At 46.3% G+C, this 25732-nt stretch overlaps 1 protein-coding gene across 1 annotated transcript in view; it reads right to left on the bottom strand.

Annotated features, from left to right (window-relative positions):
- Window positions 1–925: 925 nt before the first annotated feature.
- The window catches only part of mdn1 (midasin AAA ATPase 1), a 127696-nt gene continuing 102889 nt past the window's right edge, over window positions 926–25732 (bottom strand). The window contains exons 89-102 of the mRNA XM_037750648.1: window positions 14879–15195; window positions 14618–14776; window positions 8975–9076; window positions 8677–8878; window positions 8371–8544; window positions 7487–7644; window positions 7269–7358; window positions 5989–6104; window positions 5618–5792; window positions 5349–5422; window positions 5075–5189; window positions 4628–4694; window positions 2097–2239; window positions 926–2012 (exon numbers count right to left, since the gene is read on the bottom strand). Coding sequence (XP_037606576.1) covers window positions 1827–2012; window positions 2097–2239; window positions 4628–4694; window positions 5075–5189; window positions 5349–5422; window positions 5618–5792; window positions 5989–6104; window positions 7269–7358; window positions 7487–7644; window positions 8371–8544; window positions 8677–8878; window positions 8975–9076; window positions 14618–14776; window positions 14879–15195 — 2078 coding nt within the window. The 3' untranslated portion in view covers window positions 926–1826. The remainder of the gene's footprint in view (window positions 2013–2096; window positions 2240–4627; window positions 4695–5074; window positions 5190–5348; window positions 5423–5617; window positions 5793–5988; window positions 6105–7268; window positions 7359–7486; window positions 7645–8370; window positions 8545–8676; window positions 8879–8974; window positions 9077–14617; window positions 14777–14878; window positions 15196–25732) is intronic.

The following is a 25732-nucleotide window of genomic DNA, read 5'->3' as shown; positions in this document are numbered from 1 at the left end:
GGCAGAGAGGGGGCAAGGAGGACTGGGGGGTGGAGGGGGTGGAGGGGCCATGGTGTGGTGTGGAGGTAGGACAGCAGGTGAGGAAGTGGCAGGGAGTGGGAATGGCTGAGCAGAAGCGCTTGGTTCAAACCTGTTAAAAAAACAGGTTGAGCTCATCGGCTCTGGCTTGATTCTCTTCCATGGGCTGGCTGGCCACATTGTAGCCTGTGATGAGTTTCATGCCCAACCACACTTCTCTCATGCTGTTCTGTTGGATTTTAGATTCCAACTTCCTCCTGTAGATGTCTTTGCTCTCCCTGATCTTCACCTTAAGCTCCTTCTGTACTCGTCTCAGTTCCTCCCTATTTCCATTTCTAAAGGTGACCCAGGGTTTATTATTTGGGAAGCACCGTACTGTTCTGGGTGGTGCAACATTGTCCTGACAGAAGTTAATATATCCAGTTATGAAGTCTGTGAGGCCATCTCTATCCTCCCCAAAAGAGTCACTGAACTCATCCCACAATCTAGTTTTTAAATGTAATGTTTTTAATTGTGTGCTTTCTTGTATTTATTTATTTGTCCTGTACTCAGTTCTGTTTTAATCTCTTATTTTCACAAAAAGCCCTTCTAGGGACAGGTGTTGCAAATTAGCATCCGCTATAAGCTCTATGATACTGGCATCAGATAGCCGTTTTTAAGTTGTCTATGTACACTGTATTGGTCCCTATCAAATAAACCATGAAATGAAAAATGTATAGCCTACTATAGTGTGGTGAATGATAGTGATACCACTGAATATTCATATTTTCAATTTGGGAACGCATTCAACATATAGACCAGTTTATATGTTGAATGTGTTCAACATATAGACCAGTTCAGGGATTTTTCTTACAATGTCAAGACAAAACATTAGCTCAGAAAAAGTGAGCAGAGACAGAGACAGAGCAACCTTGTAAACAGTTTATTGTCAGGATCATTCATGTCATGTTTAACAGATGAAACAACCTCTTAAATAAGACCAATGTCTGCTTACACGTCAGTCCACGTTACAAAACACAGAGGTGATAATACACATTTACACCTACTCCTAAAGGGACACAGTGATGAACTCAGAAGTCACAGAGTAAGGATGCAGATCAGCAGACCCCACAGATGTGTAGAGAGAGCTATACTGGGGCGTTCATCAGGACTGGAACCTGCAGCCTCTGTGCTTCTAAATCCTGACAGCCGTGACGCGCCTCTGATCCATCATCTCAGCTCATTCAGGTGTGAAGTGAGATGCAATACTGTTCCTCTCCAAGGCACATTTTAGAGTTCCTTCTAATGGAATTCATGACCACACCAACATGCTACTGTTAGGTCATGAAGTTAGGAAGGGTTCTGTTCAAACACAACATCTGTACATCTGTTGCTGTGTTCACATTGAAGATAAATGATTTGATGACCTTGGTAACACTGACTACAACATCCACACAAACAGGACTTCCGGTCTATAGTACAAGGGGGACAGAGGTATTTACTGACTCTTCACTGAGGTGTTTCACACGCAAGGGAATCACATTTTTGTTTATCATTTCATCTCAGACGTGCAAGTTAAAGCAATCCTCATTACATTACAAAAGAAACAGAGAATTCCCCTGATAACAAAGACAAAACAGCAAATGTTGCTATCAAACTCCACTGAAATCTACAGTCAAATAAGAAAATAAAGGCACATGTACAGCGGCATATCTGTCTTTTTTTCAGTCCTTTTTTGAGTTGTGTCTGAGAGGCTGGCAGCAGAGTGGCGTTGTGCAGTTAGGTGCCGCCCACTTCTCCCTTCCTGTGAAAGGTGGCTTCTCATTGGTCTACTGGTCGGCCGCCGTGACGAGTTCAAACCACTGTCTGAGCGCGTCGCTCAGCGTCTCTGGCAAGGCATTGACGTCTCGCAGGATGGCGTAGAAGGGGAAGGGGAACTCCTCCATGTAGGAGCGGATCTCTGGCAGCTCTCCCGGCCCTTTGAATATGGGCACCTTGATGTCCAGGATGGAATCCTGCAGCACAGCACCGGGGTTCACTTACATTCTGTGTCTGGACATTTAGTTTAACAGAAAAAGGTCAAATTCTTCTTCACTTACCCGTGAGTTGGGGTTGTCAAGTACCACGAAGATGACGAACACATTTGCACTGCGTGCTGCCCGCACAGCTGCCATCACCCGCTCCTTCCCCTCCAGGAACAGCCCCCTGCCGTCGGACACGATGACCAGCAGCTGGGCTGTCTCTGTGGACGGAGGTCAGAGGTCAGAGGTCATAGGGGACAGTGATGTGGCATACAATTCACATTACTGCAGCAAGGTAAAATCATTAGCCTGGTTCCAGGCCTCTGAACGGACTCCCACATCTCAAACTGTGGTTCTAATAGGTCGGATGTTGTTCTTAATGACGGCTGTTTCAATCAGAGCTTTGTAGGCAGGATGAAGGATGGGGATGTAATCTTTCTACAACGCTAGCAATAATCTGGCTACAACCAAGAACATAGTGACAAAAAATGCTTGGATGAGACTGAGGCAGCTGTACAGGTTGTTGTAAGTCAACTTCAAAAACCTTGATAACGCCTAAATCCACATTTATATACACTGATCAGCCATAACATTCAGACCACTGACAGGTGAAGTGAAGAACATGGATTATCTGGTTACCATGGCACCTGGCAGTGGAGGGGGGTATATTAGACAGCAAGTGAACATTCTGAACTTTGAACTTTGTGTTGGAAGCAGAAAAAATGGGCCAGTGTAAGGATGTGAGTGACTTTGACAAGGGCCACATAGTGCAGGCTAGACGACTGGGTCAGAGCATCTCCAGAACTGCAGCTCTTGTGGGATGTTCCCGGTCTGCAGTGGTTAGGACCTACCAAAAGTGCTCCAAGGAAGGAGAACCGGTGAACCGGCGACAGGGTCAGACCCGAGGCTCATTGATGCACGTGGGGAGCGAAGGCTGGCCCGGGTTGTACGATCCAATAGAAGAGCTACTGGAGCTCAAACTGCTGAACAAGTTAATGCTGGTTCTGATAGAAAGGTTTCAGAACACACAGTGAGGAGCAGTTTGTTGCGTATGGGGACGGGTCATGGTGCCCGTGCTGACCTGTGTCCACCGCCAAAAGCGCCTACATGGGCACGTGAGCATCAGAACTGGACTACGGAGCAATGGAAGAAGGTGGTCTGGTCTGATGAATCATGTTTTCTTTTACATCATGTGGATGGCAACGAGTTGGAGGTGTTGACTTGGCCTCCAAATTCTCCAGATCTCAATCCAATGGAGCATCTGTGGGATGTGCTGGACAAACAAGTCTGATCCACGGAGGCCCCACCTCGCAACTTCCAGGACTTAAAGGATCTGCTACTGACGGCTTGGTGCCAGATACCACAGCAGACCTTCAGAGGTCTAGTGGAGTCCATGCCTCCACGGGTCAGGGCTGTTTCAGTGGCAAAAGGGGAACCTACTGAATATTAGGCAGGTGGTCATCATGTTATGGCTGATCGGTGTATGGATGAATTGGGGCCAGAAAATCAAAGCAACCAGCTAAAATAGGCTAAAAGGCTCCACAGAGCTGACGAGAACTGGAGAATCAGGTGATATTTTCTTCACATTACACATCATCGTTTGATCCACTGTTAATACAAATATATATATATACATTTTATATAGAGACATTTTTACTGGATTCATTTAGATATTTTCCAAAGTAAAAGTCCCTAGAAGTGTCTGATTCAACTTTCCCCATGATCTAGGGTTAAACAAGTTAACAAATCACAATAAATCACAATATAGAATCGCAATACTTAAAAATCACAATACATATTGAATGGAACCCAAGTATAGTGATAGTATTGAATCTGGAGATAGCCCTGGTAGATCCCAGTCTTATTGTGTGTTTACAGGCCTTCTGTGTCCCGGCTCCCTGAACAGGAAACGGTAGCGCCACCAGCGTTTTAAGAGCTTTGACAATGACTTGTTTCTGCCTCAGAGCACCTGGCTCAGGTCCTTGACTTTCCTTGTCTCTCTTGGTGCCACACTAAAGGCTTGTTTGTTGGATATCAGATAGAATGTGGGCACTGACTGGTTTACTCTGTGGAACACAGGTCAACCAGGAAGCAGTCCCACTAACTGGCAGGTTTAGTACCTTCATCAAACCACTACATATCTGACATGGAACCATTAGGCCCGGTTATTGACCATCAATACTTTGAACCAAAACATTCCTGTAACCACTGCTGAAAGTTGTACTGAAAGTTGTGACTGAATGTCTGAACTAAACCAACAATATGACACATACGACCCACTGATGCATTTCAGTCGCTCGACTGATGTTGTAGAACAATGTGTTTCTACTCAGGGAGGTACTGCTACCTAAACCTTTGTAATGCAACAGAACACTTTAACCTTAAGGAACAATCTCCCAAGTCCTAGCTGAGATTTAGCAGTTCTCACACCAGTTCAGAGTATTCCTCCCATGTCCATTAACACTGTCCCATGCAGGTTCAGATTCAAGCTGTATTGGCCATCTCTCACTGATCACCTGATTACCCAGAAAGCAGTGAACTGCATAGCAGCTGCTTACTGAGCTGTCTGGTGTCTGTTTGAGATTTAAATATGCAGTGGGAGTCTTTACCTGAGTTTAGAGATCCAGGAATCTGCTGCCGCGCTGCCACAAACATTTTTGTTGATGTGTCCAAAAACTAGAGAGGAGAGGCGTGAAGAGAGTCAGTGTGACAGGAGATCATGTTTCACCAGCAGCTACATGCTACATAGAACTAAAGGTTCTAAAGGCTGAACACAGAGCCATGAGGAGGAGCACAAGTTTCTCAGAACACTTGAATTACAATATGCTCAAAGGTTATTATGGGATTTTTGCCCAATGAAAAGGTTCTGCCTACTGCAGCTTTAATGTCATAAATACAGGAGAGACAACTATTCAGATCACAAAATGGATTACCAGGTTTTTCTTTACTCACTTGGCTCTCTGGGTTTCTGTATTTCTACTACCACACACAATGTACACATTCTATTTAATATTCACACATCCCCATTAAAGGGAAGGACAGTGGGGGAGGAGCACCTGGGCTATTCTGGTCTTCTTCTGTTGGAACTGACAGAGTCGGAGGATGCGAGCTCCTGACTCATCGTTGAACTGCTGCTGGAACGGGTGGAGCAGCTGCACCTGCTCGCCAAAACTGGACACGAGCAGATTAAAGGTTAGCTTCACATTAAAACACATTCAATATTCTATTTCCAACTCATACTTTGAGATTGTTTGGTTTTGTTTTCAGGTCTAGATGTCTGTTACATGGCTCCATAATGCCATTATCTTTATTGTACATGCATAGGCTTACCTGCACACAGACACCTGTCCCACCTCCAGCAGAGTGAGAGCGTTGATGATCACTGAGAGGGATTCAAATGCCAGCTGCACCACACACACACACACACACACACACACACACACACACACACACACAATTAGCACGGTGCAAAGAGTGAAGGACTTGTCCAGTGCTCTACCAGTTTGAGTAATGATGATTTGGTTGTGTCTTTCTTTGATTCAGCCAGTTGTCTTTCTGACTGTGGGCTGGTCACAGGAAGATCTAACTAGCTCTCTCACCTGTTTGGAGTGGTTGTCCACCATGCTGGAGGAGTCGTCCACAGCCAGACAGATCTGGTACTCCCTCTTGCTGGGCTTGGTCCTCCTCAGCCAGATCTTGTCTTTACGGAACTGACTGGCGATGTAGGGGATCACCTTCCTCATGTTCAGACGCTTCCCTGTGCGATAATCTCCTCTGTGGAGCACAGGATCATCACACATACATTTCATGTGGTAAACAATGAGCCTCCAAGTTTCATCACAGACCACAAAATCAGGGGAAAAACCAGTAACACCAGTAACTTGGTGACGACAGGGTTCATGGGAACAATAAGTCTTGACCACACAACATAATTTAGAACACATAAGATAGTGAGTGTGCTGGTCCTCACCGGAGCTTGGCGGCCTGCGTGGGCTCCAGAATGAGGCGGAGCTGCTCACACAGCTGCCGGGACAAAGCTGAGGTCAGACTCTGGTACTGGTGCCACATGGAAGCTGCTGCACTCTCCTGGAACACAGACAAGGACACATACGTTAATACCGTCCACGTCCACGTGTCCGCGAGGGACCGCGCTGACCCTATGTGGACGTCCACGTGCAGACGGACCGTGAAGACTCTACGCATAGCAAGTGCGCCTACTGCTCCAGATGTTCCACACTCCAGTCCAGTGGGGGGGGCGTGTGCACTTCTACGGTTTGCCAAGAAGAAGAAGAAGACAAAGTGGCTGCTTGTTGTGCAGAGATCTGCTGTTACCTACTTTTACATCATTTGTCTTTAAAGGAATACGAAGACAAGCAACATTATGGTGCATTACTGCTACCAGCTTGAGTGGAGAGTGGATCAGGAAATGCACATGCGTGGAACGCCAGATAGTTGAGGATCCTCAATCATAGTATGAATGGAACCCCGCGCCCGTCCGCTCCACCGGGACAAATCTGCAGCTGTCCGCGGATGCAAAGCGCGGAAAGTATGTGTGAGGCATTAGTCAGAAGTGAATACCTGGGCTTCCTACCATCACAACTACATAGTTCCTGGATATGGCTCCTGTTATAAAGACACCCACTGGACATATTCTAGACCACTCGTCTTTTATCAAACTGATCCATTTTGAGAGCTCTAAAACTAAATTCTAGACATAGAACACAATTTAACTGTATTCCAGACATATCATCAGCTTTAAGTTCATGGTGAGCGTGTTAGCAAGCAGTTGCTTATTTACACATCCAGCAGATACAGAGCAACACGAGCCTTCACTAAGGAGCTGTGTTTGTGTCCATCTGATGAATGGAAGTACAATATTCTGTTTTCTTTAGCTCAGTTTGGTCTCCACCAACTCCTGAGGGAAATCTCTGTGTCTTTAGCTGCTGAATGCTCCACTATGTTCACCAGCTAGGCTCTGACTGGGTTGCTCTGCTGTTGAGCAGCTAGTGTACAGGCTTCTTCAGAACCTCTGGACCTCTGCCAACAGCTACAAACGACACTGTGAGAGTGGTGAGAGGCCCCAGGTTCAGAATGCAATGTTGACTGCGAAAGGTATTCTGAGTAGACAAGTAGAATGTTGTTTTGCATTGAGCATTATTTTGCAGGTTTCAAGTTCTTGAAAGAGCCAATAGATCTGTTGAATGTTCTGTATGAACCAGTAGAGCTCAGTAGCTCCTGGGTCAGCCTCACCTCCTCCTGAGTTCCTGGAGCCAGTTTGTGCCAGGCCTCCAGCTGCAGCTCCATCTCCCTCCTCATCTCCTCTGGCTCCCTCTCTGCTTTCTGCAAACACACACACATCACATTATTTTGATTTGATTATTCTACTGTTAGAACTCAGTCCTGGGACACACGTCTGTAGCTGTGTAGTGAAGTAAGAAGACAAGAAGAAAGAAGGAGTAGTTCTCTACCTGCAAGGTGTCCAACAGCAGCTCAGGAACGGTGTGAACGGTGGATTCGGTGCGCCCGTCTGCTCGCTCTTCTTCTCTGGGATTATGTCGGTCCTTCCACCTCTCCTCTTCCTCCTCCTCTCCCTGCCTCTGCACCTCCATCTCCCCAGTCTCTACACCTGCACAAGAACAACAAGAGGAGGGGGGTAATGTCAGGGGATGTGCACGTTTCACAAAGACACAACTACGAATTATGAGTAATCTAAGTGTCATTTAAAAAACACGACTCGGTCCAAACAGAGTACCCGTCTGGACCGCATTCGGTCCAAACAGAGTACCCGTCTGGACCGCGTTCAGTCAGTCTATGAATTTATGACTAAATAGTTCCACAAATAGTCAGTGGTCATGTCTATAATGTTAAATCCAGCGGTACATGTCCACCAGGTCCGGCGAGGACACTAGGGGACACGCTGTTCCACTCAACTGGCTGTTTAATCTATCGTGGAATGCACCTGATTGGTTCCTGGTTTTCTGCTCGCCGTTTCAAACAGGAAACAACATGGCGGTCTGCTCATAAACTTTCTGTTATTCTGTCTAAACAATCCACCAAAATCTACTCCTGAAAACATTTGAAGAGAGAAATAGGCGATGCCACTGTTGAATCTGGTTTCATGTTAGAACTAGATTACATAATTTGACAGTCAAGTCCAAGTTTGGTGAGCCGGACGCGTCGCGCTGGACTCATTTGCATAAACGACCGTTCTGTCATTTTGAAAGAGCAGCGGCCAATGAAGAAACTCTAACACTTGGCCGACCAATCGTGTAACTTCATCACTCGGTCACTCAGTGGCCCTCTGCGGACCAGACTAAAGTCCACATGGGCAGGATCAGAAGAAGTGTCACACCTTTCTGGGAGGCCTTGGTAGAGTCCAGCTGCTCAGGCTTCAGCTCTTGGACCTCAGCAGCCTGGAGCTCCTCTTCCTGCTTTTCCATTTCCATGGCGACATCCTCATCATTCTGATCTTCATCCTGGTCCTGATGAGGTCCTGCTGCTCTCTGCTGGTCTGCACTGGCAACATCTGGAAACAGCAAGACCAGCAAACATGACATCCATTAATCCTCTTAAACAGCTGATGTGATGGTTAATGTGACACCACCACAGGAGCTGGTACATAATGAACACCTTGGTGTGTATGGAGCTGACCACTGACCATATGTCTGTGTGTCGTAGGCCGTCTCTCCCTGTTTGATGTGTTGGTACAGGTCCGACTCCTGCTGGGCATCATCACCCTGCCTGCTGTCCTCAGTGCGATCCTTACTGCTCTCCACCGTACGCAGACGCTTATTAACACGCTCGTTGTAGTCGCCTGTCGACCGCTCGTTGTCAGCTTGACCAGGTTTCCTCTTGAAGCTCTGGAACAGCACAGTACATGAATAAACAGCTGTGATGAGATGGACTGAAAAGCAAAGGGAGGTTGAAGTGGAGATGCTCTGAGAGGCCGGGCGTACCTGAGTCTTGCTCTGGGTCTGTGTCTGTGAAGCCATCGTTGCTGTGAGCTTTGACTGGTGGCCCTCTGATTGGCTGGCATCAGCGGCTCCGCTCCCATGCTCCTAACAAACAGACAGATGTTAGACTTCCTCTCCTTTAGGGGACCATGTGAGTGTGGATGATGGACTGAAGACATTTTAAATAAGAACAAAGCAGACAAACAATCTCCAGTTGACTGAGCAGCATTCAGTCAGAGTTGTTCATGGGAACCAAACCTGTTCAACAGCTCATTCTAAACCTGTTCAACAGCTCATTCTAAACCTGTTCAACAGCTCATTCTAAACCTGTTCAACAGCCCATTCTAAACCTGTTCAACAGCTCATTCTAAACCTGTTCAACAGCTCATTCTAAACCTGTTCAACAGCTCATTCTAATCCTGTTCAACAGCTCATTCTAAACCTGTTCAACAGCCCATTCTAAACCTGTTCAACAGCTCATTCTAAACCTGTTCAACAGCTCATTCTAAACCTGTTCAACAGCTCATTCTAAACCTGTTCAACAGCCCATTCTAAACCTGTTCAACAGCTCATTCTAAACCTGTTCAACAGCTCATTCTAAACCTGTTCAACAGCTCATTCCAAACCTGTTCAACAGCCCATTCTAAACCTGTTCAACAGCTCATTCTAAACCTGTTCAACATCTCCAATCCAGTCACATCCTTTTTTTACCACTACTTTTGAATAAAACCTTATTTGTTTGATATTTTCAAGCTAAATAAGTGGGTTGACATGGCCAACACAATAACAGGATCTTTCAATGTAATATAAGGCACATATATACAAGTTCCTGGGAGTACATATGAACAGTAAACTGGACTGGACTGACAACACCGAGGCCCTCTACAGGAAGGGACAGAGCAAACTGTTCTTCCTGAGGAGGCTCAGGTCTTTCGATGTGTGTAATAGGCTGCTGCAGATGTTTTACCAGTCTGTAGTAGCCAGTGTACTCTTCTTTGCCGTGGCATGTTGGGGGGGTAACACCAACTCAAGGGATGCCAAGGAAGGCTAGCTCTGTGGTTGGATCTGAGCTGGACGATCTGGAGGTGGTGGCAGAGGGGAGGATGAGGAGGAAGCTGAACGCTATCCTGGATAACCCCTCCCACCCCCTCCATGATGAGCTAGTCCAGATGAGGAGCACCTTCAGCCACAGACTCATCCCCCCTCGGCACAACAAAAAGCGCCTGGGTCAGTCCTTCATGCTGGTAACCATCAGGCTCCACAACCAAGGCTGACCCCCACATGAGAACTATGAGGACTTTAAGAAGTTTAAACATGCACTATCTGCCTTTAAACATGCACTATCTACCTTTAAACATGCACTATCTGCCTTTAAACATGCACTATCTGCCTTTAAACATGCACTATCTGCCTTTAAACATGCACTATCTACCTTTAAACATGCATTATCTGCCTTTAAACATGCACTATCTACCTTTAAACATGCACTATCTGCCTTTAAACATGCACTATCTACCTTTAAACATGCATTATCTACCTTTAAACATGCACTATCTGCAACCATCTTGGACTCTAACCACTGGCGCACTTTACACTTACTTACACTCTACATCCTATATACCACTTTATAGACTGCACACATGTACATATTACATTTATTTATTGCGAATACTACATTTATTTATTGACGGAGTGCATACACTATGTTCAACCATTCACTCTGTATCTTTTATATCTCCATTATTGTTTTTATAATTTTTGTATACCTTTCCTCTCCTGTGATTCACTCTGTTTGCTGATGTTGCTGCTTTGACACCTGAATTTCCCTCCGGGGATTAATAAAGGTTCATCTTATCTTATCCAGTATATAGTGACTGTACATATTGTTTATATGACAGTCTTAAAATAGACCTATATTATATACAGTATGTTGCTGAGTTCTTACATTATCCCAAATGTTTCCAACAATTTTCAAAGACAAATCTATAATTATATCTATAATATATCTATCTATAGTTTTAATGGTGGTAACGGCCCGTTTCATTTTGCCGCCTGTCAATGGCGTCTTATCCCCTTTGTGGAATTTACTTTTTATCCAGTTTCCAGCCCCTCTGGGACGTCCTGCTTCCACCGAACAGCATCGGAGAAATGCTGATTTTGAAACCTGAAACTGCTTTATTCAGTGTTTTTACTTGTTTTAAAAGGTAGAATATGTAGAAATGTTCTAAAAAACAATGTATAGACTGATACTAAAAGAATCCCTCTCAATCATCACTATGCCCCACTAGCAGTGTGCTCTGGTGTCTGTTTCTGCAGAGAGCCTGCGGCCCTCTGCCTGGATTCTCTCTGTTCTTCTTCAGCCTGTTATACCACCGCTTTGTCACACCCGTTGGCGTCTGATACCGAGGCACAAGGCCCCCTTTTGCTGTCAGATACAAAGCGGCCATATTTGACGGATAAGAGTTTCCCTCTCTCTCTCTCTCTCCTCTGCTGTGTGCCATCGGTGAGCAGAGAGGACCTTCCTGCAGGGTTGTGCGGAGGTGTGTTTATTTCTGCTTTAGAATGTAACAGCAAATTCACTGCTTTGTTCTCTCTCTCTCTCTCTCTCTCTCTCTCTCTCTCTCTCCTTCCCTCCCTCCCTCTCTCTCCCTCCCTCATTTGATGGATAAGAAGGGGTTTGTTACATGGCTGTGAGTTTCCCTCTTGTGGCCAACATTGAATGCTGGTTACGTATTATACCTTTAATCAGCGGGAGGAGGAGATGGAGCGATGAACACTGAAGGAATAATAACTGAAGACAACAACTCCCATGATCCCGCGCTCCTTCACAACGTCATTGAAATCAGACTCACTACTTCATTACCATCTTTTAAGTCCCTTCTTAAAACTCTTTTATAATTTTTGAATAATTAATATGAAGCTGGCTTTTTTCATCCCTCTCTGGCCATTTTTTTCTGCTTTTTAAAAAATTTATTTTTTCCCCAGATGTTTCTTGTTTTTATGATCCTCTTTTGATTGTATTTGAGTTTTTTTGCTGATTTATTGTTTTTTGATGTTTTTCTGTTTAGTTTTTTCTGAAAAGCACTTTGTAACCTTGTATAGAAAAGTGCTATATAAATAAAGTGTATTATTTATTATTATAACGTCACCTAACTCCGTCTTTTGTTAGAGTTTTGATTGAGAGACTCCTAGCAGCAGAAAATGACATATTGTGCGTTTAACTGGTAATCATGTGTTAGGAGGCCTGCAGTCATGTCTGTGTGACGGCTTTCCTGGTAGCAGTCAATATATATATATATATACAGCGGGTAAAATAAGTATTGAACACGTCACCATTTTTCTCAGTAAATATATTTCCAAAGGCGCTATTGACATGAAATTTTCACCAGATGTTGGTAACAACCCAAGTAATCTATACATACAAGAAACCAAAACAAATAAGTTCAGAAATTAAGTTATGTGTAATAATGTGAAATGACACAGGGAAAAAGTATTGAACACATTAAGAAAAGGAGGTGCAAAAAGGCATGGAAAGCCAAGACAACAGCTGAAATCTATCAGTAATTAAAAAGCAATCCGGCCCCTTGTCAGTGCAAATTAATATCAACTGGTTTAGTCCCAACTGATGGCCTATATAAAGGTGTCTTATTACCAAGGAGTCACACAAGAAACATCTCATGATGGGCAAAAGCAAAGAGCTCTCTCAAGACCTTCGCAACCTTATTGTTGCAAAACATACTGATGACATTGGTTACAGACGCATTGCTAAACTTCTGAATGTTCCAGTGAGCACTGTTGGGGCCATAATCCAGATGTGGAAAGAACATCATTTCACCATAAACTGGCCACGACCAGGTGCTCCTCGCAAGATTTCTGACAGAGGAGTGAAAAGAATTATCAGAAGAGTTGTTCAAGAGCCAAGGACCACTTGTGGAGAGCTTCAGAAAGACCTGGAATTAGCAGGTACAATTGTTTCAAAGAAATCAATAAGTAATGCACTCAACTGCCATGGCCTGTATGCACGCTCACCACGCAAGACTCCATTGCTGAATAAAAAGCATGTTGAAGCTCGTTTAAAATTTGCTGCACAACATTTGGACAAGCCTGTGAAATACTGGGAGAATATAGTCTGGTCAGATGAGAGCAAAATTTAACTCTTTGGATGCCATAATACACACCATGTTTGGAGGACAAATGGCACTGCACATCACCCTATAAACACCATACCAACAGTGAAGTTTGGAGGTGGGAACATCATGGTGTGGGGATGCTTTTCGGCATACGGTACTGGAAAACTTCACATAATTGAAGGCAGGATGAATGTAAAAATGTACCGGGACATTCTTGATAAAAATCTGCTGCCATCTACCAGGATGATGAAGATGAAACGAGGGTGGACATTCAGCAAGACAATGATCCCAAACGCACAGCCAGGGAAACTCTCAATTGGTTTCAGAGAAAGAAAATAAAGCTGCTAGAATGGCCCAGCCAATCACCTGACTTGAATCCAATTGAACATCTATGGAAAGAACTGAAGATTAGAGTTCTTAGAAGAGGCCCATGGAACCTTCAAGATTTGAAGACTGTTTGTGTGGAAGAATGGGCCAAAATCACACCTGAGCAATGCATATGACTAGTTTCTCCATACAGGAGGTGTCTTGAAGCTGTCATTACCAACAAAGACTTTTGTACAAAGTATTAAATAAATATCAGTAAGCGTGTTCAATACTTTTTCCCTGTATCATTTCACATTATTACACATAACTTAATTTCTGAACTTATTTGTTTTGGTTTCTTTGTATGTATAGATTACTTGAGTTGTTACCAACATCTGGTGAACATTTCATGTCAGTAGCGCTTTTGGAAATATATTTACTGAGAAAAATGGTGACGTGTTCAATACTTATTTTACCCGCTGTATATATATTTTAAAGATTATGTTTTGGGCTTTTGATGCTTTTATTGATAGTGATAGAGATAGTTATGAAAGGGGGAAAGAGAGAGAGGGATGACATGCAGTAAAGGGCCACAGGCCATGGACGCAGTAAGGACTCAGCCTTAGTGCACGGGGCACCTGCTCTACCAGGTGAGATACCAGCCATAAGTTTAAATAAGATTTAATCACAATAAGATGTGACAAAAGAGCAATCAACTTCTACTCCAGATATCTGACCTCTATACATACAATATATTATCTCTTTAGCCACCTCTTGCTAGCACATCAAATTCAAGTCCAAATGATCGGATCTTCTGCAGCACTGGTTTGGTCACTCAGACTCCCTTTACATACTTTCTAACTTATATCAGAATCTCTTCTTCCAGAAGTACTCTTAGCAGGACATTTAACTGGCTTTACTCTACCAGAATAAGCTTCTCTCTCCCACATCTTTCTGATGAGGACCTTCCACTCATGTTGTACCGTGTTACAGATGTTTGTATGCATCTTTGAATATGTTCTAGTGTATGTGTGAGGTTATAGTGCAGGATGCTGTCACACCTCTCTGTGCCCAATGGTGAGACCATGTATCAAGACCAAAGGGCTTAAACTTGCCACCCATGTCAGTAGTGGTGTGGTGGTGTGTCAGTGTGTCAGTGTGTCAGTGTGTCAGTGTGCAGGTCTAGTCCACGTCTTGTGGTGGAGGGTACCTCTTTAGCTTGGTCTCTCTCTGAGGCCTCTCCTGCCAGCTCCACTGCTGTATCACTCTGAACGTTCTGCTCTCCGGTCTGACCGTCTGTGCTGTGCTCCTTCCTCTCAGCTGACTCAGGCTGCTCCTCCTCCTCCTCACCCGCTCCTTCCTCCTCCTCCTGTAAGCATTAGAAGTCCCACACAGAACGACACCATGAGTGTGTACAGCGTCTGTGTTTATCACACAGTGCATAGGTACAGGAGTTCTCTGACATACACACCTTTGGTTTGCGTCCTTTGTCATTTGGAATAGTCAGATCTTCGTCTCTTCCTGCCTCCTGACCTCCCTCCTCTTTCTCCTCCTCCTCTTCACCTTTCTCAGCAGACTCCTCGTCTCCCTCTGCTTTCTCTCCTCCTCCCTCCTCCTCCTCTTCAGTCTTGGGATCCTGACCGTTCTCCTCTCCTGGCTGCTCCATCTGGTCCTCCTCCATCTTCTCGGCTCCCTCCTCCTCCTCCTCCTCACCTCCTTCTTTCTGTCCGTCCTCCTCCTTCTCATCCAGAGCCATGGCTTTCTCATCAATGTCGAATGGATTCACCTCTGAAGAAGGAAAATGCCATAAGAGTTCACTGAGCTGATTTAAATGGCAAAACAAACAACTGTGTCATGGCCTTCATTTTAAAGGGACTGTTTGTAAGATTCAGAAATGTCTTGTTAACAGTGACACCTGTGTCCGTTAAGTCAACGAAAGTCAGCGTCCTGTTGCTGGCGCTTGTGCTCGCTCTACATAGACATGAAGGAGCATCGCTCAACACAGTGAGGAGACACACGCCAGCTAAAAGCACAATATCAATCTATATTTCAGCTGCTTGGCAGTAATGTTAGCTGACCAGACGAAGGTCTCTCCATGAATCAATGCTGATCCTAGTGTTGGCTTTTCCCGCCTCAGCCTCCCGACCGCGGCCGGAGGGAACGGGGGAGACGCCGGAGTTTTGGTCGGAGACGATAACGTTTCTCTCTGCGGAGCCCCGTCACTTCACAAGACACGGGAAACCTCTGTTGGTCTGGAGGAGCTGCAGCAGTTATTTCTGCACAAACGTCCACTGATCCTTCACTAGATATTCTCAGAGCTAAACTAACTCTTCTGCAGTGTGGAGTGAGCAGCATGCACGTGAGAGGTGGAGTGAAAGAGTGAGAACGAGCGGGGTGTGTGAGTGAAGGCAGGCAGAGGAGCAGAGTACAGCAGAGACTCCGGTCCTGGAGACCAAAGTTACGGTCTCCCCCGCATCCTCCGACCGCGGCCAACATTGTTTAACAGACGGGCTTCACTAGATACAACCAAGAGGTTCTATTTCGTTCTTCCTGACTGCCAGAGGCAGTGTTTAACACTGGATGTTATCCATCTCGCGCACGCGCAGGTCGAGTATTTAATATCAACAAAGTCACATGTGACCTGGGATGACGTAGTTTATATAAGCCCACGTCATCATCAGAGATGTCCCTTGAATCTTCTCGCGGCAGGTAATCCGCGAATGCAGGTTGATTAAAAGAGATAAGCCGTTGACTTTTCGCTGGAAGCCCTGCAACCGCATGGTTGGAGCTACGGTTTCGTCCTCCAAGGGCTGCGATTAGTTAATCACGGCTACACTCTAACACTTTAGACGCTGTAACACCGGTGTTTTCGCCGGTTCAATTCAGCGAGGCTAACGACAGGTGAGCTAGGATAACAAGGTGAGTATATCCTCCCGTCGTTAGAGTTTAAGTTACGTTTGTTGATAGGAGTCTGTTTTCGGTCTCCTTTATTGTTTATTGCCGCCGAGCTAAGTGTTTGCGCTACAGTATCGGCGAGCCTCCGTCGGACAACGAGCCCCGTTGGGCTGTTGTCGGCTAATTCATTTCCTTTTACAGTGTGTTGCTCAGCAGCGAGTGATTTCGCTCGTTAAAGCAGACATCTCCTTTGTTGATAGATAGAGCGACCGCTCCCCAGTAAGTGATTTCGCTTGTGGGTTAACTTATTTTGTGGCTGCTGTTAAAGGGGAAGTTATTATCTCCCCTGTCTTTTGTATAATAACAGTCCTAGTTCAAAGCTAGTGTCTAGTTACTGAGACAGTTTGCTGTTAAGCAAATTGATGTAATTTCTTTCTCTCTGTTACTAGAGAGTGCTTTCACTCCAGTGTAACCAATGATTTGCATAACTAAGTAAACACATTATATAAGTAAGATAAATGCATTATTTAATTAAATATAAGAGTATAAAATTAATACTAAGAATTATTATAAATATCAGCAGCACCATGTTAGGTGAGCATGTTTGCCGTGCCTGCATGGCTCCACTGCTAGCTACTGATGGCCATGATGAATGCCCCACATGCCTCGGTGTTGTACACCTGAGGGAGGGGCTGTCCCACAGTCAGTGCATGAATTGTAGTTTTATGCCACGGGAGCTGAAGATAGCTCGATTAGCTGAGCTAGAAGAGCAGCTCGAGTTCCAGTTGCCCCTATCGGGCGCCCCACCTAAGGGGGCCCCACCTACAAAAAAGGCACGGAAAGTGGACTGTTTGGCAACTAAGGTCGACACGCTAACATCAGAGTTTGCTGAGATTAAAGCGCTGCTCCTTAACCTTCAGCCAGGCAGGGTGAACGCAACCCAGAATGACAGCCCGCAGGCTATGACACCTACCCCACCGGGATGGGATGAGGATGCCCTGTCTACGAGGGCTTCCTGTAGCCAGTTCTGTGAGGACCGGCCTGGACAGGGAGAGCTAGTAGCCTCCTCCCACGCTTCTGACACCTGTTTCCAGCAGTCAGGAAGTGGGTCCAGGGCAGGCTCAGAGTCTGCTCCAGCGACAGTTAAGCCAGTGGTCCGTATGGCTCTGGCACGCTTAGGCTTGGATGAGGCCCCGACTGCGGGCACCTCATCCAGTGCATTTTTTAGGTGGGCCCCGCCCCTGGCGGGTTTCTCTGTTCCACCCTCCCAGCCATACATTGAGGAGCTCCACAAATGCTGGCCAGACCCGAAATCGCTTTCCCACCACACCACTGACGGCAGGGCCTTAGCTTCAATGCAGAACGCTGACACTTACGGACTGGGTAAGATGCCAGCAGTGGAGCCATCTATTGCCGCCCTTATTGTGTCTCCCAATGAGGTCTTGAGGCCTGATGCTTGCTGTCCCAGGCCCCAGTGTCGCATCACAGACGACTTTCTAGTCAAGGCTTATGAAACAGCGGCACGCATGGGCCGTCTTGGAAACTCTCTTTCCCACCTGATACTATCCTTGTCCCAGTCCCTGCAAGCTGCTGGCGTGGATGCTTCCGTCCAGAGCCTCAGTGATGCATCCCTGCAGGCGTTCGGTCTTATCACAAGGGAGCTTGGCAGACTAATGTCGACCCTTACGCTGACTCGCCGGCAGGTATGGCTGGCCCAATCTCCGCTTTCGGAGCCGGGCCGGAGAGCCCTCCGCACTCTCCCCGTGGTTCCGGGGGAGCTGTTTGGCCCAGCAGCACAGCAGGCCTTGGAGCGGGGAATCCAGGCGAACCAGACTCGGCAGCAGTTTGCTAGCTTCCGGGAACCTACGCCTTTATTGCGACAGCGGCCCCCACAGGGTGGTGGTACCAGTCGCCCTCGGCTTCCAGCTCGTCCTGATACGTACCCGAGGACCTCGCAGGCTCCGGCACGGCCGGTGCCTCAAGCGAGAAGGGGTCGGGGGTCAGGGTATCGCCCCCCCAGGTACCCAAAGGGCCAGAGGGGAAGATCCTGATGCCCCGGGGCCGGCAGTCGGACGCTTCTCCCAGCAGCAACTCAGCTGCTGGGAAAGCAGCACTTCAGACCCTTGGGTGGTGGCTACGCTTTCCCAAGGGTACAATCTCCAATTCCGACGCCGGCCCCCAGTTTTCAGTGGGATCAGACTGACCACGGTCAGAGATCCCACAAAGTCCCAGGCGCTCAGACAAGAAATATCCACCCTCCTGGGGAAGGGTGCCATCGAAGAGCTGGGGCAAGAGACACAGCAAGGTGGTTTTTACTCAGTTTATTTTCTGATTCCAAAGAGAGAGGGTGGGTTTCGCCCTATACTGGACTTATGAGGGCTGAACACATTTCTGAAGGTGTTGCCCTTCCACATGCTGAGTACAGCAGATGTGCTCCAAAACGTGACACGGCACAGTTGGTTCACATCCATCGATTTGAAGGACGCATACTTTCACGTCCCAATAGCACTACCTCACAGGCAGTACCTGCGCTTCGCATTCAAAGGCAAGGCCTTCCAATTCAGGGTGCTCCCATTTGGTCTTTCCCTTGCCCCACGGGTCTTCACAAGGTGCATGAGGGCGGCACTCGCCCCGATGCAGGCCAGGGGTATGCTTATCCTCCCATACCTGGATGATTGGCTAATTTGTGCTCTGACCAGGGAACAGGCAGAGCGGGACACTGCGTCCCTTCTGCATCACGTGACGAGGTTGGGCCTTACCGTCAACCATGCCAAGAGTTGTCTCATACCCAGCCAAAGGGTAGTGTTCATTGGTTTAACTCTGGACTCCCGCCATATGCTGGCCTTCCCAACACCAAGACGAGTAAACGCCATACTCCAGCTCCTCCTCCGGTTCCGGAAGAACAGGAGGTTGAGGTACAGCCTGTTTCTCAGGCTGTTAGGTATGTTGACGTCAGTAACATCAGTAGTGCCACTTGGCCTCCTGTACTTACGGCCATTCCAAATTTGGATCAATTGTCTCCAATTAGATCCAAAGTCCCACAGATCCAAGAGAGTCAGGGTGTCCAGCCGATGCCTCCTTGCATTGCGGCCATGGAGAGCCGGGGCATATCTGGCAAGGGGCATCTCATTGGGTTCGATTCCCTCACGTCGCGAGGTGGTGGTGACCGATGCTTCGCCCTCCGGCTGGGGGGCAGTATGGCAGCACAGAGCGATAAGGGGGCTCTGGACAGCACAGGAAGCGGCGGAGCACATAAATGTGCTCGAGCTCCGTGCTATATATTTGGCACTTCGCAAATTCCTACCACATTTGAGAGGCAGGCATGTTGTTGTACGGTCCGACAACAAGTCAGCTGTCTACCATGTAAACCGGCAAGGGGGCACCAGATCAACCCGGTTGCTACAGGTGGCACGGAGACTTCTGGTATGGGCTTTCCCTTGTTTTTCCAGCCTCAGGGCCATGTATCTGCCAGGGCCACAGAATGTGGTGGCAGACTTTCTCTCCCGCCAGAAACCCCCCGCGGGCGAGTGGAGGCTCCACCCAGAGGTGGTAGAGGAGATATGGCGCAAATATGGCGCAGCAGAGGTGGACCTGTTTGCCTCAGAAGCCTCAACGTACTGCCCTCTTTGGTTCTCCCTGACGGAGACAGCAAGCCCGTTGGGACAGGATGCCCTGGCGCACCCATGGCCAGATTGCCTCCTCTATGCCTTCCCACCATTCCCACTGATAGCAGTAACGCTACACAGAATACAGCACGGCAACAACAGACTCCTGTTGGTCGCCCCAAACTGGCCGGGGAGACCCTGGTTTCCGGGGATGCACAGGCTTCTGGACGGAGTTCCATGGTGCCTGCCCAAGAGGCAAGACTTGCTCTCACAGCTGGGGGGCCGCATCTGGCATCCGAACCCGGATCGCCTACAGCTTTGGGTATGGCCCCTGAGGAGCCGGACCCACTCCTAAGGGTATGTGACCAGGCGGTAATTCAAACCATTTCTGACTCAAGAGCACCCTCCACCAGGGCACTGTATGCCAACAGGTGGAAAATATTCTCAGAGTGGTGTAAAGTTCATGAGGAGATACCTCAGAGTGCCTCTGTGCCAATAATACTGAGATTTTTGCAGTCTTTGCTGGAGAAGAAACTCTCTCCTTCTACCTTGAAGGTCTATGTAGCTGCTATTTCAGCCGGGCATGTCAGAGTGGATAACCAGACCGTGGGGTCTCACACTCTGGTGACCCGATTTCTTAAAGGAGCCCAGCGGCGGAACCCCCCGCAGGCTGTCAAGGTTCCCTCGTGGGAACTGCCTCTGGTGCTAGAAGCCCTTTATCTCCCCCCCTTCGAGCCTCTGGATCAGTCGGGGCTGGAGTGGTCTTCAGTAAAGGTTGCTTTCCTTTTGGCGATGGCATCAGCAAAACGTGTGAGTGAACTTCACGCCTTGTCAGTGAGTGAAACGTGTATTCGCTGGAACTCGGATGGCACAGGGGTAGCACTTTGGCCTAACCCATCATTTTTCCCGAAGAGGTTGGCTCCGGCCCACTCTAATCAGGTCATTGAGCTGGCAGCTTATGACCCTTCATGCCTACAGGGTGAAGATGCTAAATCAGCAGAACTGCTCTGCCCAGTGAGGGCCTTAAGGCATTATATACAGGTGACTGCGAGCTTTCGCCGCTCTGATAGTCTGTTTGTCTGCTATGGGGGCCATAGGAAAGGGCACACCCTGTCCAAGCAGAGGCTTTCCAGGTGGATTGTTCAGGCCATTGAGGAAGCATACAGGTCAAAAGGACTGCCTTTACCTCTTAATATCAGAGGCCACTCCACCAGGAGTGTCTCCACTTCCTGGGCAGCACTACGGGGGATCCCCCTAAGTGATATCTGCGCTGCGGCCAGCTGGGCTACTCCATGCACCTTTGCCCGTTTTTACAAGGTCAATGTTGCTGCTCCCCATGCAGTAGCATCGGTGGTCTTTCAGGAATCCACAGGCCGTTCCCGGTGAGGTGGGTTTTCCTCGTGACTACGTTGGTAGTCGTCATCCAGTGTTAAACACTGCCTCTGGCAGTCAGGAAGAACGAAATAGAACGAGAGTTACGTATGTAACTACGGTTCTATGAGTTCTGGATGACTGCCAGAGTTGGCTGTCACTCGGAATCTTGGCGAGAAGATTCTGGAGGGACATCTCTGATGATGACGTGGGCTTATATAAACTACGTCATCCCAGGTCACATGTGACTTTGTTGATATTAAATACTCGACCTGCGCGTGCGCGAGATGGATAACATCCAGTGTTAAACACTGCCTCTGGCAGTCATCCAGAACTCATAGAACCGTAGTTACATACGTAACTCTCGTTTTGGTGCTTCACTGGAGTTTGTGTCGGAGTCTTGTCTGAACAGCGTAGCCACACGCGAGCACGCATGGGACACCGACCAGCAATGATTTATACGTGGAGGAAGTTACAAACAGTCCCTTTAAAACAGTTAGTGTTAAAGGGACGACACGGATTAACTGTGATGCCTGACCACCAATAGATGAGACCATGGTCTACCCAACAGGTAGCCTCTTTCTGGAACTGGTGTTATTGTCAAAACAAGTTCTGTGTTGCTTCTAGAGCTGAAACAGTTCATTGAATTCATTCACAGAACACTTTTAAATAATCCTGTCTGGAGCCAGCGTGAGGACTTGCTGCTCGTCTTTGACTAATATGACAGTAAACTAAATCTCTTTGCATCTCGGACAAGTCATCTGAAGACATTACTAGGGCTCTAAATGTTAGCAGCAGCTCTCTATTGCTACTTCTTAAGGGGGGAAATCTTTAAGGCAAAAATTGATTTTAAAAATAAAATGGAGGGAACATTCATAACTTGTAACATAAAGCAGGCCTGGGAGGGACTAAACACACTAATGGGCAGATCCAGTAAAATAGGTGATAGTCTTATACAGCTCTGGAAAAAATTAAGAGACCACTTCAAAATGATCCGTTTCTCTGGTTTTACTATTTATTGGTATGTGTTTGAGTAAAATGCAATTTTTTGTTTTATTCTATAAACTACTGACAACATTTCTCCCAAATTTAAAATAAAAATATTGTCATTTAGAGCATTTATTTGCAGAAAATGACAACTGGTCAAAATAACAAAAAAGAGTCAGTGTTTTCAGATCTGGAATAATGCAAAGAAAACAAGTTCATATTCATTTTTAAACAACACAATACTAATGTTTTAACTTAGGAAGAGTTCAGAAATCAATATTTGGTGGAATAACCTTGATTTACAATCACAGCTTTCATGTGTCTTGGCATGCTCTCCACCAGTCTTTCACATTGCTGTTGGATGACTTTATGCCACTCCTCAGTTGGGCTTTGTTTGAGGGCTTGTGACCATCCATCTTCCTCTTGATCACATTCCAGAGGTTTTCAATGGGATTCAGGTCTGGAGATTGGGCTGGCCATGACAGGGTCCTGATCTGGTGGTCCTTCATCCACACCTTCACTGACCTGGCTGTGTGGCATGGAGCACTGTCCTGCTGGAAAAAACACTCCTCAGAGTTGGGGAACATTGTCAGAGCAGAAGGAAGCAAGTTTTCTTCCAGGACAACTTTGTACTTTGGCTTGATTCATGCGTCCAAAGACAAATCTGCCCGGTTCCAGTCTTGCTGAAGCACCCCCAGATCATCACCGATCCTCCACCAAATTTCACAGTAGGTATGAGACACTGAGGCTTGTAGGCCTCTCCAGGTCTCCGTCTAACCACTAGACGACCAGGTGTTGGGCAAAGCTGAAAATTGGACTCATCAGAGAAGATGACCTTACTTCAGTCCTCTATGGTCCAATCCTTATGGTCTTTTGCAAACCTCAGCCTGGCTCTTCTTTGCTTCTTTGGTGCTCTGACAATGTTCCCCAACTCTGAGGAGTGTTTTTTCCAGCAGGACAATGCTCCATGCCACACAGCCAGGTCAGTGAAGGTGTGGATGAAGGACCCCCAGATCAGGACCCTGTCATGGCCAGCCCAATCTCCAGACCTGAATCCCATTGAAAACCTCTGAAATGTGATCAAGAGGAAGATGGATGGTCACAAGCCCTCAAACAAAGCCCAGCTGAGGAGTGGCATAAAGTCACCCAACAGCAATGTGAAAGACTGGTGGAGAGCATGCCAAGACGCATGAAAGCTGTGATTGTAAATCAAAGTTATTCCACCAAATATTGATTTCTGAACTCTTCCTAAGTTAAAACATTAGTATTGTGTTGTTTAAAAATTAATATGAACTTGTTTTCTTTGCATTATTCCAGATCTGAAAACACTACATCTTTTTTGTTATTTTGACCAGTTGTCATTTTCTGCAAATAAATGCTCTAAATGACAATATTTATATTTCAAATTTGGGAGAAATGTTGTCAGTAGTTTATAGAATATAACAAAAATTTCATTTTACTCAAACACATACCAATAAATAGTAAAACCAGAGAAACTGATCATTTTGAAGTGGTCTCTTAATTTTTTCCAGAGCTGTATATAACAGTCAAAACTTTGTTAATGACTTGAACAATTTCTACTGTAGATTTGACACTATGGACGGCAAGACGGAGTGTGATGAAATATGCAAAGATGTCCCTGTAGAGACACCAATAGTCATCAGTGAGGATGATGTTGCTGTAAGTCTTTATAAACTGAAGCTGAACAAGTCCACTGGCCCAGACGGCTTAAAAGCCCGTCTTCCTTAAAGACTGTGCTCCTCAACTAAAAGGTTATTTCAGTCCCTCCTAGACACATGCACTGTGCCAAAATCATGGAAATTCTCAATAATCAGGCCTGTGCCGAAAAAGCCAGGCGCAAGTAAGCCAAATGATCTTCGGCCTATCGCAATAACCTCCATATTGTGTAAAACCATGGAAGGAGTTCTTGCCAGCCACCTGACCAGCACAGTGGCGACTAAGCTAGTTCTGCTCCAGTTCGCTTATAAGAGCGACAGAGGCCCAGATGACGCTGACTCTGCTTAACACAGTCACAGAACACCTGATACATCATAAAGGTTATGCCAGAGCTTTATTTGTGGATTTTAGCTCCGCTTTTAACTCAATGAAGACGCATATTCTCCTGAAAAGGCTCCTTGATCTCAACATCAACACGGGGTTAGTTGTGTGGATCAGAGGGTCTGTGTCAGGGAGAACATATCAGACAGGCTGCCCACAAGGCTGTGTTCTTTCCCCTGTGCTATTCTCTCTTTTTACTAATGAATTTATGATCAACGAGAAACATTTGAGACTGTTTAAGTATGTGGATGACATGGCCTTAGTTGGCCTTTTACAGGAAACAGGCCCACTAGGTGAAGCTGAGACGAAAGAATTAATCATGTGCTGCACAAAACAACATCTGATCACAGAGCCAGTTTCACTTGATGGCCAACATGTTGAAACTGTGGAACACTTTAAATACCTCGGTACAGTCCTGGACACCCAGGTGAGCTTCTCTGAAAATACAGAGTATATTTTCAAGAGATGCTCACAGCAACTTTATCTTCTAAGGAAACTTAGTGGCCTCGGTGTCAGCCAGCAGATTTTAGAATTAGTGTACAAAACTATTGTTGAGTGTTTTAACCTTTAACCTTCCTGTCTGGTACGGTCACCTACACTGTAGATAGAAGAATAAACTGTCTAGGATTGTTTCAATGGCAGGCAAAATAGTTGGAAAACCCCAAAAGCCCTTGACTCAACTTTTTACAGAAAGGACGAGGAAGAAAGCGAGGAGTATCCTGGAAGATAGCTCCCATCCTCTCTGCAGCCAGTTTGAGCTCATGAGCTCCAGGAGGCGCTATAGAGTCCCTCTGGACACTAAAAATGGGTTTAAAAAGTCCTTCATCCCAAATGCCATCAATATTCTTAACTCAACACAGTGACTGAGCAGATCTGAGCCACAGCCACTGACATGAACTGTTTTTAATGTGTAACATCACCTGGTAACCTGTCTATGTCTCTGTGTTTTACTAACTGCTGTCTGCTGTTTAATGTCTGATGTTTTCTGTGTTTGGTGAGCCGAAGACAAATTTCCACCCTGGTGGACAATAAAGTTTGATTGTTTTGTATTGTATTGTATTATTCTTTGCTTTTTATCTAAAACGTCTTCATCATGAGAAGTCCTTTTCCTATTGGCCACCTGCCACCGCGCAAAACAGATCCCATCAGATCATGATCACATTGATACTGTGTGTGAAATCGGACCCGAGGGATCAATAGTGCTGAAATGATTCATATCAGTTGATCAACAGACATTTAATTGACAACTATTTTGATAATTGATCAATGAAGAAGAAGAAAACAAATGTTGGATGGTTCCAGCTTCTCAAATGGGAGGATTTGTGAGGAAGACGAGGTGATATCCTGAAACAGTCCAACACCTAAATCAGGTTCATAAATAATGATATCATATTAAATAGAAGCAGAAT

The sequence above is a fragment of the Sebastes umbrosus genome, chromosome 18, assembly GCF_015220745.1.
Source record: "Sebastes umbrosus isolate fSebUmb1 chromosome 18, fSebUmb1.pri, whole genome shotgun sequence".
In the NCBI taxonomy this organism is placed as follows: domain Eukaryota; kingdom Metazoa; phylum Chordata; class Actinopteri; order Perciformes; family Sebastidae; genus Sebastes; species Sebastes umbrosus.
The sequence above is the reverse complement of the archived record's forward strand: the minus strand, read 5'-3'. Positions and strand labels throughout refer to the sequence as shown.